This window comes from Gadus chalcogrammus, chromosome 17, assembly GCF_026213295.1.
Source record: "Gadus chalcogrammus isolate NIFS_2021 chromosome 17, NIFS_Gcha_1.0, whole genome shotgun sequence".
In the NCBI taxonomy this organism is placed as follows: Eukaryota; Metazoa; Chordata; class Actinopteri; order Gadiformes; family Gadidae; genus Gadus; species Gadus chalcogrammus.
In genome coordinates, this window is record NC_079428.1 from 13,331,756 (window position 1) to 13,345,081 (window position 13,326).

A 13,326-nucleotide genomic window follows, 5' to 3' on the forward strand; every position below is an offset into this window, starting at 1 on the left:
GTGAGACAGTTGTGCCGTGTTTCTGTTATATGCACTTTATTGTAACCTCTCTGCATAGGCTCTATTTGTTTGACAAGCCATGAATACATGCACCTTTTATGGGGTTTTAATGTTCATGTTGTCCGTTTTTAGGTGGAAGATCCGAAATGGGTCATCCTGTAAAAGTCAACGTTATTAACGAGACTGTTTTGGGCGTGTATACTTGTTTGGCAACCTGCTTTTGCATAAGATTCGTCGTCCACAATACACACTCACGCACAGACACACAGGTTACAAAACAGTCTTAAGCAAGAGAAAATGAATAGCCAAGGCAGGGCTTTAGTGCAGCTAGCCTGTGGTTTCTGTTCTGACTGTAATTAAGGTGGTTTCAGAAACATCTCTCTACGTTTCCACAAATAGGCATACTCTGTACGTGCAGAAAAGCGTTTGTACGGGACCATGCACACATAAACATGAACAAAAACTCTTCAAAGGGCACACCAAAACATAGAAGTACACTGGATTGTAGATGATACATTATAGTACAAGGGGGGAGTGGCTCCATCTGCTGTCCAAATGGTGTTACTACAGGAAAATGGGTTTGTTGGGTTTGGCTGTTGGTATTTTCTTCAGTTACTCAGTCTCTGGACTAACTGTCTCCACATGTTTGGTTTATGTAAAGCAACTTTTAACTAAAACATTACAACCGAGTCCTTGCTGCGCCGCTGTCACGTAAAAACGTATTTATTCTTGAATCCAGTTTGTCAAATAGAGATGACAATAATCAATCATTAACAATTTGGAAGCATCAAGCCAAATCTCTCAATCGCTGAGATGTCCTAAAAACCAAACAGAGTAAGGTAGCTCGTCCCTCCCCGTTATAAAATGCGTTCCAAGCCCCGTTATTGATAGGGAGAATTCTCTTTCCTATAGTTTCTGGAATTCCAAGACGGTGACAGGGAGGTAGTGGCGCGGGCGCTGTCCTGTGCCAAAAAGGGGGTGTGTGTGCGTGGGTAGGCCTGGGCTGCACGCAGACAGAGAGTACGAGCACACCGAACAAGTGAGGGTTTTTAAGAGCGCGAGGGATTAAATATTTTTCTTTTTCGAAGGAGATAACGGAAAACCCGACGGAAACATGGGGTAAATAAATACGTTGAAACGTTCAACAACGTGGGACAATTTGACAGACAGTACGTCTTATATCTGCCTACGTAAAAAAAAAAATCCTAATCCACATGTAGGCCTACTCTACTGCCAGTCTGTCCGTGGGTAGCGTGAACGCAAGCCGCATAATCGGTTTCATAATGCGGACGTGAGGTACCCTGTAGTAAAACGGAGAAATACGAGAGGCTAGGAAGACAGCCGAGGTGTTGGCTATCTCGACAGCAGGCAAAGGCGAAGGCAGGGCCACTCGTGTCTCTTGCCAGGACGAAGAAGACGAGGCGGCTGATCCACTGGAACCATAATGTCAAACCGCAAACACCGGGACAACCAGGAGATATGCGCTCGCAAGGTACGGGAGCTCGCTCAGTCGGGAGTAAACAGACACTGCTTCGAGTGCAGCCAGCCCGGGGTCACTTACATCAACATCACCGTGGGCTGCTTCGTGTGCACCTCCTGCTCTGGAATGCTGTAAGTACCGTGCATGGACGACCCGTCATTTCAATAATAAGCAAGACTGTATTGACCAGGGCAGCGATGTGCCTCTCTTTATGGTTATTGTAATATTTTAGTCCGATTTACTCGGCCAGGGTACGCCATGCATGATATGCAAATAAACACCGTTTTACCCTTCAACCAAATATGGACTATGATTGTGTTTACTTTAAGCGTCATTGCAGGTCGAGGTTGAATGATTGTGTATTTTCCCTTAACCGAAGGGCTGTGTGCACAAGATGGATTTACGCAGTGTATCTGTCTCTCTGTTCCCCTCTGCGGTGCATTTCCCCTGGGATACAGCCCATTATGACAGACCGCTACTTCTTGGTTATCTCCAGGCGTGTTCGGCCAGTTTAGCCGCGCCTGTGTTGCGTTTCATTCCGTCATGAATTTTCCTTTCGTCAAAGGTTTGCCTCGTGCCTCTCTTTTGGGGTTATCCGTCCCTTACGTGTTGTCGCCACAATTTGTGTAGTGCATGCTAGCACCGCCCACCTCAAACACGGGGATTTAAATACTTTGAGGCAAGCTTACAGCACTCTGGTTTGCACAGTTGTATATTCCCACTGGACTGGCATTTCTTTCGCTCACCAAATAGACGAAGCATTTGATTTGGATGAAATGTATATATATTTTATTGTTATTTCTTTTTTTTTAATGACAAATGTTCAGTTTGTGCGTTTCACACAACCCTGTTTGCAATATCCACACTCACACCAACCTCTCCCAAATTTTCCCAAATTAAATGCCTGAATTCTTCACTTACCACAGATCTTTGATGTTTGCACTAGTAAATACAAAATTATCCTCAAAATAATGCTCCATCTCCCCCAAAATGTTTAATTCACTATCATCTGTTTTTCTCAGGAGAGGCTTGAACCCTCCCCATAGAGTCAAGTCCATCTCCATGACAACCTTCTCCCAACAGGAAGTGGAATTCCTCCAAAACCATGGCAATGAGGTGAGTGACAAGCAGGTTCAAGTAAAGAGTAAAGAGCTTTGAGGTGCTCTCATAATTTTTGTTTATTATACACTGTTATATATAATTTATATCTTTATACATCTATTCTGCCATCATGATATGGTTGTCATAATCATAGTTTCTGGTGTAGAGCTTCTTTCAATAGAATACCCTTCACAATAGAATACCCTTTCTGCTATACTAGTGTGTGTGTGTGTGTGTGTGTGTGTGTGTGTGTGTGTGTGTGTGTGTGTGTGTGTGTGTGTGTGTGTGTGTGTGTGTGTGTGTGTGTGTGTGTGTGTGTGTGTGTGTGTGTGTGCGTACCTATGTTTGTGTGTGCGTGTCTGCATCCCACTTAATCACAAGCTTATCATGCAGAGGGTACAGATTGATGCACAGGCAGACAACACAACAGTTGTGATTCATACACCACTCATTCAATGCTGCTGCTTGAGTCAGTGGTGGGGCTGTAGGCTGACAAGATGGCGGTATTTATGTTGTCTCTCATCATCGTCGTCATCATTAACAACATTCTAGCCGTCACTACGTGCTTGTCAATAAGTGACCTATATAAGTGAATAAGTAGCCCGTTGGCTACTGTAAATTCAATATACCTAACCTTGTGTGTGTGTGTGTGTGTGTGTGTGTGTGTGTGTGTGTGTGTGTGTGTGTGTGTGTGTGTGTGTGTGTGTGTGCGTGTGCGTGTGCTCCAGGTGGGTAGAAGGACCTGGCTCTGCCTGTTTGACCCAAAGTCGGACGGCTGTTCGGACACCCGGGACTCACACAAGTTCAAGGAGTTCCTCCAGGACAAATATGAGAAGAAGAAATGGTGAGGAGGAGGTTTTCTCTGCCACGGTTTCCTTAACCTCCTACCTACTGTTAGGTCTGCTGCATACAGTAGCCGGGTTTAAATCTGTGTCTGGAAGCATTGGGAGGCAGGTTAGGGGGTTGGACTCCCAGCTGCTAGGCACTGGGTTGTATCTCGCAATGTCTGAAGCCTAACCCGTTGACATCCTTCAGCAAGATACCCTAACCCCTATGAACTCCTTAAAGCTGCTGTCGGTTAAGGCTTCTGTCTGTACGATTGGGTAGAATAGAGCAAGACTCTGATGAAACGTTGTCTCCCTTCCCCTCCTCTGCCACTGAGAAGTGTTGCATGTCAGGAAACTCTGATTGACAGGCAAGATTGGTTACCAAAACTAACCACAGAAATGATTTCCTGATTGGTCAGAAACGAGCCAGAAACCGTCTAAAATCGAAATAGTTTAATTCAGAGGCACATGCCGTCAACTTGAAATATATATTCTGACAGTGCATCACTCATTGATAATAGCTGATGGATTCTATGCTATTTGCAACAAATTACACGTAAATTATAGCGTCTAGCTGTCAAACAATTATACTGTACACTAGTATTGGATCCGGAGATTCAGACTGCATTGAGATGGTCTCCCATGGAGAAATACTCAATGCAAACATAATGTATCGAGACAAACTGCATAATTTAGTAGGACAATTATGTTGTCTATGTCGGTAATGGAAACAATACAATAGTGTACTGTATTTGGTTTAGCAGTTTTGACCCCACACTAACATTCTCCCCTCTCTCTCGCTCTCTCTCCCCTCTCTCCCCCTCTCTCTCCAAGGCATTTTTCCAAAAGTAAGGGTCGGAGAGACCTGGAGGGTCCGTGGAGCCCTGGGGTCCAGGCCGTGCCCCCCCCTCACAGTGGTCCGGTCGCAAGCCAGACCACTGCCCATAGCATGCTCCCCAACGCCAGACCAGCCAGGTCTCTAGTGGTCGGTAACCTGCAGCGTTACACCATAATGTGTTCATATATATATATATATATATATATATATATATATATATATATGCATAGGGTAAGGCTTATGCAAAAGTCATGGCTAAGAGCAGAGATTGCCACGCCATATAAACATACATCTGAACCTGTATATATTTATACACAGGTTCACATCACAAACCTATTCATTTACGTACACTTAAAAACATTGCATACATGTAATTTACACTTGTAAACACATGTCGAAACACGTCGATACACACATCAATTATGAATACTTTCATGCACACCTTAACGCACATTCACAAACAGACGTGCATAAATGCATGCATGCAAATACATTAATATGCCCGCGGGGTGCGGACACACCAGAAGGCATACGCACAAACCGCAATATCATATCAACACGGCATGCAGAGGAATAGAGGGTGGTAGAGAGACAGAGGAGACGGAAGTGGCTGAGCGAGACGCAAGTGCAGAGATTATTTAATATAAAGCATGGTGCTGTGCCAAGGATAAGAAGGATGATATATGAGAGAGAGAGAGAGAGAGAGAGAGAGAGAGAGAGAGAGAGAGAGAGAGAGAGAGAGAGAGAGAGAGAGAGAGAGAGAGAGAGAGAGAGAGAGAGAGAGAGAGAGAGAGAGAGAGAGAGAGAGAGAGAGAGAGAGTCAACCTACCTAATCTTCTGACATCTATCTCTTCTCAATTATACTATTGACATGGCATACAGCTAATCTTGCAGATGTCTTATTTCTACAGAGAGAGTCGTTGAATAAAAAAAACAGAGGCTAGAATGTTGTTCTGGCTCAGACCGTTTTGGACTGCACCAGTGCAGTGAAGAGAGAGAGTGTGTAAGACGCAGAGAGTGTGTGTGTAAGACAGGGAGGGATTGAAATACCAAAAGGGTGAGATAGAGGGGAGCCCAGGTAGACTGGACATCAAAGCAAATGCTTATGAATTATTGACAAAAGCATGAAAGAGACTCCCCCTGCTACAGCCTTTGTGTCTACTCAACCTTCTCTTACCTCTGTCTCTGTCTCTGTCTCTCTCTCTCTCTCTCTCTCTCTCTCTCTCTCTCTCTCTCTCTCTCTCTCTCTCTCTCTCTCTCGAACGCCCTGCAGACCCAGGCCCAGCTGCCACCCTGGGATCGAGCGCCCACCATCTCGCCCGCCGACATGCGTGCAGACGCGTTCACGGCCCGCCTCCCCTCGCGCTCCCAGAGCTTCAGAGACCCTCCCCTGAAAGGTGAGCTCTGGGGTGACTCGAGGGGGGGGGGGGGGGGGGGGCTGACTCTAAAATGAATCCACCAAGTAACCATTCCTATCTTTGGACCCACCGCTCATCGGTGATGAATGATTGAGTAATACAACATTTTCGTATTATCACCAGCTCTGGGCTTGAATATTTCTTTAAGGAAGAATCCATGCCATGTATTTTTTATTGACCACCCGTATTAAAGCACCGTGCACTCTCCCTCTCTTTCACTAAAAGCATTTCCAGGTGTCTCCATAGGTCTTTATCACAGAGGTTTAAAAGTAGTCGTGGACCCAAGTGTATCTCATGATGTTACATAGTGCACCATTTAGAGTGACACCAATTTGTAGGGTTGTTTGAGACGTGTGTGTGCAAATCTGGTTCCCTGATATAGTGCACGACTCAATTCCCATAATGCGCCCAAAAATAAGTGTACAACTGATCCCACTTATTTCCTCGCTGTATCCTATGATGCATTGCGGACTTCAATGTCATCTGGTTCATCCGATAGAGAGGGTCGGCACACACGGGTTCCTGATGTAAATGAGCTGTCGCAAGGGGACATTTAACACGTGCCTAAGAGTTTATGGCATCCACGTGATGCCCAGCTATATAGGGCTCGATGCGTAGGGAGTAGGGTGTAGGGAGTGAGGGAAGGAGTGGCACAGGAGTGAGCCAGATGGAATGCAGCCTCTAACACCACTTGTACTATCTCCATGTGACTCAGAACCAGGCCTGTGTGGTATCGAGAGGCAGCGACCCGGCTCCCTGTCTTCTGCCCTGGGGGGCCAAGGCCACGCCCCCTCCTTCCCGGCTCTCCCACGGCCCTCAGGTCTGTCACTTAAAAGACCCTCCAGCTTCCCATTGGCTGCTGGTGTAAAGTGGACTTATTTTTCTTAGGTGAAATGGTTAATAAGTGATTGCCCATAACTAAGTTGCCGTGAAAGTACGAGACATCGGATATCACATCCGTTTCTTGAAACTGTTGCTCTCGTAATGTATTTCCTCTGTGCTTTCCTTTCACTGTATCTCCTTCTTTGTTCTGTCTTTGTTTTTCTATCCTTATTTCTCTCTTCTTCTCTCCATCTCCATAGCCAGTAGCACTTTCAAAAACCACTTCACTTTAGGTAAGGCGTGGTGCCGGCCGATGCATACTAGGGTGTGGTGGAAGCGGTACATGGCTGTAGCATTCACGATCGATGTGGTGTCCGTTGGCCCGATAAGCCTTAAGTGCTGCAGGACTTTTGGGCCATGTCATTGGACAGGGACGTGTTGAAAGAGAGACGTTTTCTGGGGCGAACCCAGAGCCATGTGTCAGAATGCTATCTGACCATCATCGTCGCTTGGCACACTTCACACTCCGACAAGAGTTAAACTTTTTTATTTTATGATTATTGATACAATACTCGCATCGACGTCCAACTGGGAATGGGGAGGGGGAAGCCTGGAGGAGAGGTCAAGGAGAGGGAAACACATTTGCACCTGGAATCCTCCGAGGAGAATGGGAACGGGTTTGAAGAGGCGCTATTTTTGGCCGATAGCCGGGGCCGTACCTCCCGGCGAACGCCCAGTGATATTTCACACGGCGCGTTGAGAGCCCTCGAAACGAGGCTATATAGGGCAGCAGGATTCACCGCAAAAAGAACCGTAGACCTTCCCCCTGGACACACACAGACGCGTATTATCATAAGGCACGCTTCTCCATACTGGGAAAAAAAAAGGCGTTGTAGCAACAATGCGAGCATGACTCTCCAACGCCGCCCGACTCGAGATAACATCTAGTCCCCGTCTCTGTTCTCCATCTTCGGCTCTCCATCTTCGGCCCTCCACTCTGAGTCCTCGACATGCCCTACAACTCAAAACCAGTATTAGATTGTCGCTTTCTTCTGTTCCCCCCCCCCCCCCCTGCGAGCCTCACTGGGGAGGGAGTTGGAGGGGGTTCAATCCGTATTAGCTGTTTAATCGCATGCTCTGTGGCTGTTTTGTTTGTACACAGCTTCTGCTTCAACCCCCCCCCCCCCCCCCCCCCCCGCCCTAAGCCACTAGGACTGTAACCAACCGTGTTCTCCCGGACTCCCCCTGTAATGTGATTAACGCACGGATATCATCGTTCCCCGAGACCTCTGCCTGCTCTGCCTCGCAGCCTTGGCCCCCGCTTCGGATTGGGCGCTATCGCTGGGGACCATTAAGAAAGCATGTGATCATCGCTTAGCGGCATCGCTAACCTAATAACACGCACACACGCACACACACACACGCACGCATACGCGCGCACACACACACGCACGCACGCGCGCGCGCGTGCGCGCGCGCATACGCGCATACACACACACACACACACACACACACACACACACACACACACACACACACACACACACACACACACACACACACACGCGTGCGCACACACACACGCACACGATAGCTCGCAAGACAAGCATGAGATAACGGCTCCTTTATCTCTCTGGGTTTTATGCCTCTTTATGCTCTGACAGTTTCTTGCCTTTCTTTCTTTGACGTAGATATTTTCATAGAAATTACGCAAATTTGAGTAGACCAATAACATTTGTGACAGAGCGGTCGCTAGGCCACTAGAGGTGTGTCTTGGCATTGTGATGAGGGAGTCACTCAAAAACCACAACTGTAACACGTCTCACGGCTTCAATCCGGCCGATCACGACCCTCCACCCGCCAATCCGTCATCGTCTTTCTCCTCTTTCTTATGTTGCCGTTTTCCTCGATCCAGGCCGCATGGTGCCGGGGTCCGGGGCCACAGGGGGGCCCTTCAGAGCCTTCCCCAAGTCTCTCAGCGTGGACTTTGGCGGTCTGGGCCACGCCCACCCCCCGCCCGGCGTATCCCAGGGCGGCCGGGGCCACGCCCACAGCCACGCCCACAACCACAACCACGCCCAGTCCCACAGCCTGTCCCAGCAGCACCCGCCCCAGCTCCCCCCCCAGCAGCAGCAGCCGCCGCCGTCGGGGCCGCCCCCGCCCGGCGACCGCTCGCAGGACAAGTACGCCGCCGTGTCGCATCTGGACAGCGTGTTCGGCGAGCCCCTGCCCGGCCCCGCCACCGGCCCCCCCCCCGGCCCCGCCCCTGGCCCCGGCCCCGCCCCCGCCCCCTGCCCCGCGGCCGGTAAGGAGTTGTGTGTGAGTGTGCGATGGGTTGTTATGGGGTTGTGGTGAGTGTCATGCATGAACACACACACAAGAACTCCCTTGTGTTCACATGGACACAAGGCCATCTTGTTTGTGTTTGCGTCCGGGGCCGTAGCCAATCGGTTTGGCTAAGGCTACGATACGCTGCCCCCCCGCCCCCCCTTGGTGAAATACGATTGGGTCATTCAGGGGCACACCTCTGTTTTGATTGGCTCCGATTTATGCAATACGGTTCAGAATACAAACATGGAAGAATTCAATCTCTATTCTGTGAATACGCAATTGGAGAACAATGAGAATAAGTCATTGTTGCCAGTATGAGCACGGAGAAGAGTTTTAGTTTTTTTCTTGTCTAATTCGGGTGCAGTGTGATCAATTTATGGTCAAAGCTTAGAAAGAAAAGTGTTGATTTATATTGCTCTCATTCTCTGTTGGGAGACGAAGAAGTAGGTTATGACAGTTTGAGAGCGAGTGTGTGTGTGTGTGTGTGTGTGTGTGTGTGTGTGTGTGTGTGTGTGTGTGTGTGTGTGTGTGTGTGTGTGTGTGTGTGTGTGTGTGTGTGTGTGTGTGTGTGTGTGCGCGCATGTGTGCGCGCATGTGTGCGCGCATGTGTGCGTCACGGTCAGCTCAACCTAGTTGCATAATGCCCTTGTTGAAAATGCCAAGGCTTTCAGGGGGTGAATTATCCCCTTTGTGATTTTCTGCTCATTGCACAATCTATTTGTTCAGAAAGACCCTGCCACTATTACGTCTTTGGACTGTTTTGCTTACACCAGGGAGCGCGGCATGCACAACTGTGCTAGATTATGTTTTTATCCCTATGACAAATTCAGAATAGTACATATGAGATGACTCTCATTGGCACAGAGATTAAAGCATATAGTATACATGTATACCGTTTTTTTAATTAAAGTACAGTGTAGCCTACCTGCCCTACCCGTGAGACCTATAATAACACACTTGAAAATGATCGTGCTAGATTTTCAAAAAATGCATTGCCGTGATTTTTTTTTTTCTTCTGTTTGAGTTTAGCACCATCTAGTGGCCCGCCGCAGTACAACGCCCTCTTTGGAAACAGGCTCTCGTCCAGCTCTACTCCTGCCAGGTACAAATACAGTATCAGTAAATAACCGTAAAACACATTAAATAAATCACCTTAACTCTCGATCATCATCATTATTATCATGACTTTCTCACTCCTCTATCACTCTCCTGTTCGTCCCCAGCTCTCCCGGTGTCGATGCAGGGCCCGGTTCGCAAACCTTTGCAAGTAGGTAGCTCCAGCAACACCTAAACCCCATCACCTATCCCCTAACCCCAACACCTTACTCTACACCTCCACTACCAAACCCTGGTCTGTGCGCACACTCTCCACCTGTGTTCACAGTTCTTATGATGAATGATACAAACCATGAGCAGGCGCTATAGACGTCCTTTTTGCGGGTGTGTGCTGCAGAGTGGATTTTAACCCGTAATGGGAAGTACGCACCGTCTCACGGTGGTATAATATGTCACCTTTAACCCTGCCGTTATCCAACCGTCCCCCTGTGTGTTCCAGGTTTCCCCAACCCGTTCAGCTCCACCACCACGGCCACGGCCACCAGCAGCAGCACCAACAGTCCGGGCTCCCCCCAGCCGCCCACTGCCCTCTCCCCCAGTAACCCCTTCAGCACCTCGGCCTCCGCAGGTGAGGGACCATGGTGCCTCCATATCACTCCACAGCCTTTCTGCCTATCACTCAAGGCTCGGGTGGAATAGGTGAGCCATGGATGGAATGGTCTGACAGGGAAGCCCATGGAGTAGACGAGGGAGTGCATGGTTTGCATGGCAACCTTTTTGAGTTTATTTAATGAGGTGCTGATCTTCAGAAAATCTGAATTTGCATCGGATTATTTCATATTTATGGTTGCAGTATTCCTTTTTTTGAATTGCCCTGTGGACTTCTTTCGTAGGAAGTGTGATAAACCACTCTTGGTTTGATACCAAGAAGCACCGATTGCGGTTTGCACGCTGTTTGCTGAAACTGATTTCCCAGATCGCTTTTTTTGTTTGTTAGAACGAGATGTCCTAATCCTCGCCAGGCGACGGGCGAGGTTGGCTTGAGAACGACCTTGCACGGTCTCTTTGAAGGAATGTTGCCGTTCTCAAACAGAATGGTGTAACAAGATGCGTCATGAGAAGTCTGTGTTTTCAAATGCCCATACCAGAATAAGAAAGGAGTGTACACCTTCACAAGTGCATCAGTCAATATTTGTTAACTATTCCGATAACGATTCTGTTTATTTTTAAGGTGATTTTGGCGCATTCGACCCCTCGCCCACCTCAATGTTCCCGCCTTCGGCCGCCTTCCCGGCCCAAAGTACCCACAATGCATTTCCTCACGATTCAGGAAGCAATCAGGAAGCTAACGGTACGTCTTCCACCAGGTGTGTGTGTGTGTGTGTGTGTGTGTGTGTGTGTGTGTGTGTGTGTGTGTGTGTGTGTGTGTGTGTGTGTGTGTGTGTGTGTGTGTGTGTGTGTGTGTGTGTGTGTGTGTGTGTGTGTGTGCAGAGCAAGATTCTACTGTATATGTAAGGAATTCAAACACACACAACTAACCCGGCTGAAGCTAATATAAAGTCTATATTTCTATCCGTCCATGTTGACGGTGGACGCGGCGCCCCTGATGGCTTTGTGATCCTTGTTTCCCCCTGTTCTTCCCCTTTCAGGTTTCGCCTGTTTCCCCCAGGCCGACGCGCAGCCAAAAGTCCCCCGTCCCATGTCAGTGAACCCGTTCACCGTGAGTATCCCCATTCACCAGCCACAGACCCGGGCCAGCCAGAGAGGTGGGCATAAAGGGCCCAGACTCCAGCTGGCTCTTATGGCACATTAGTAGTAGTAGTAGTGGTGGATTGGGGGGGGGGGGGGGGGGGGGGGGGCAAAGTACGTAGATCATTGTTTTCTCTTTTCCTTCCGTTTTTTTCTTTTCTTTTCGATTTACAAGCTCTTTTCATGATGAGAAAAAGAGCAAGTGCAGTTACTTCCTCTCCCCCCCCCCCCCCCTCTCGCTCTCTGACTCTTGCTCTCCTCTCTCTCTCTTTTCTCTTTCTCCTCCCAGGGGAATGTTTACTCCAGCAGAGGGACATCGCGGAATCCTTTCATCTGATACTGGAGCCTCTCGCTCACACTCGCCCCTGCTGCTGCCCGCCCCCCCGCCCCCCCCCCCCTCCAGAGAGAGGGAGGGAGGGAGGGGAGGAAGGGGGTGCAGAGGAAGGGGGTATCGGAAGAGTAAACTTGAGGAGCTGTCGCCATTTCAAATGCCTCCAAAGTATTTCCACCCCTTTTTCTATGTCCGTGCAATCCCCCCTTACCCCCTCCCTATCACCCCTCCTTTCCCTGTCCGTTATACCGCCATGTGTGTGAGTGACCATATGAACATGCGTTTTTGTGTGTGTGTGTGTGTGTGTGTGTGTGTGTGTGTGTGTGTGTGTGTGTGTGTGTGTGTGTGTGTGTGTGTGTGTGTGTGTGTGTGTGTGTGTGTGTGTGTGTGCGCGCGTGTTGCATTCCCCCAGGGCATAACTGTGAATGTGTGTATGTATATTGCAATGGGGGGGGGGGATTGAGAGAGGGGGGGTTGTATGTGCCAATCGAAGTCACCTCAGGACTCTACAGGGAGTGCCAACCAAAAACAAGACGACAACAAACCGAAACCTCTAGGATCTGAACCTGCAGGGAGGGGGGGGGGGGGGGGGGGGGGTCAGACTGGACTTACTACGTGCAGAGGTGTGTGAGAAGGAAAAACCAACAACACACACACACACGCACACACACACACACACACACACACACACACACACACACACACACACACACACACACACACACACACACACACACACACACACACACACACACACACACACACAGTCATTGCGGCTATCTGCGTCCATCGTTTGCTCACGTGTGTGACGACCAGCCCGTCTACGTCGTCGGCCAGCCTCCTCCTCGGCTTGCTTTTTATTTTTATTCTTCTTTTGTTTAGCAAGCATCCCAAAAATGTGTGACTCGAATCAAAAGCCTTTGTGACTGCAGGCAGGGGATTCTACAGTGTGAGAAATAAAGGCTCCCTTTGTATCGTGTAGTGGGGGGGCTTCAAGAGACTAGAGTCCAAAGCAGCCTGAACATCCTCTAGTCGATACATGTTGGAAATGAAGAGCGAGCCATCGAAGGGGACATGGAGACAGGCAGGCTGGGCTTTATGTCCTTCTCTCTCTCTCCATGGTGTGTGTTTGTGTGTATGTGGAGCATCATGTTTTCTATAATGTGTGGGTACCCATCATCCATTGTCATTGCGCTCTCAGGCTGCATGCGCGCTTCGAGGGCTAAGAGGAGATGCTACTGAATGTAAAAGCAGTTTGTCAGATACGTAAATATAGATGTGTGCGCTGTTTTTTGTGTAAATGGACCAAAATGTTCCTTTGTTGTTTTTTTTCTGGGCGACCACGTTCGAGCTGATTTTATTGTTGATTTATA

General features: G+C 48.7%; 1 protein-coding gene across 1 annotated transcript; it reads left to right on the top strand.

Moving 5' to 3' along the window:
* Window positions 1-892: 892 nt before the first annotated feature.
* LOC130406833 (arf-GAP domain and FG repeat-containing protein 2-like) lies at window positions 893-11,998 on the top strand. Its single transcript, XM_056612493.1, has 15 exons — window positions 893-1,611; window positions 2,503-2,596; window positions 3,310-3,425; window positions 4,243-4,393; window positions 5,520-5,643; window positions 6,380-6,484; window positions 6,747-6,779; window positions 8,402-8,508; window positions 8,623-8,731; window positions 9,847-9,919; window positions 10,041-10,084; window positions 10,373-10,501; window positions 11,105-11,224; window positions 11,523-11,593; window positions 11,912-11,998. The coding sequence occupies exons 1-15, from the start codon at window positions 1,445-1,447 to the stop codon at window positions 11,957-11,959; spliced, it is 1,491 nt and encodes a 496-aa protein (XP_056468468.1). The 5' UTR covers window positions 893-1,444; the 3' UTR covers window positions 11,960-11,998.
* The last annotated feature ends 1,328 nt before the right edge of the window (window positions 11,999-13,326 follow it).

Excerpts from the sequence above, each read along its gene's own strand:
- LOC130406833 (XM_056612493.1), top strand. The coding sequence starts at position 1,445 with ATGTCAAACCGCAAACACCGGGACAACCAGGAGATATGCGCTCGCAAG. Across the intron at positions 6,780-8,401 it reads CAAAAACCACTTCACTTTAG|GCCGCATGGTGCCGGGGTCC; the intron begins GTAAGGCGTGGT and ends TCCTCGATCCAG. Across the intron at positions 9,920-10,040 it reads TCCAGCTCTACTCCTGCCAG|CTCTCCCGGTGTCGATGCAG; the intron begins GTACAAATACAG and ends GTTCGTCCCCAG.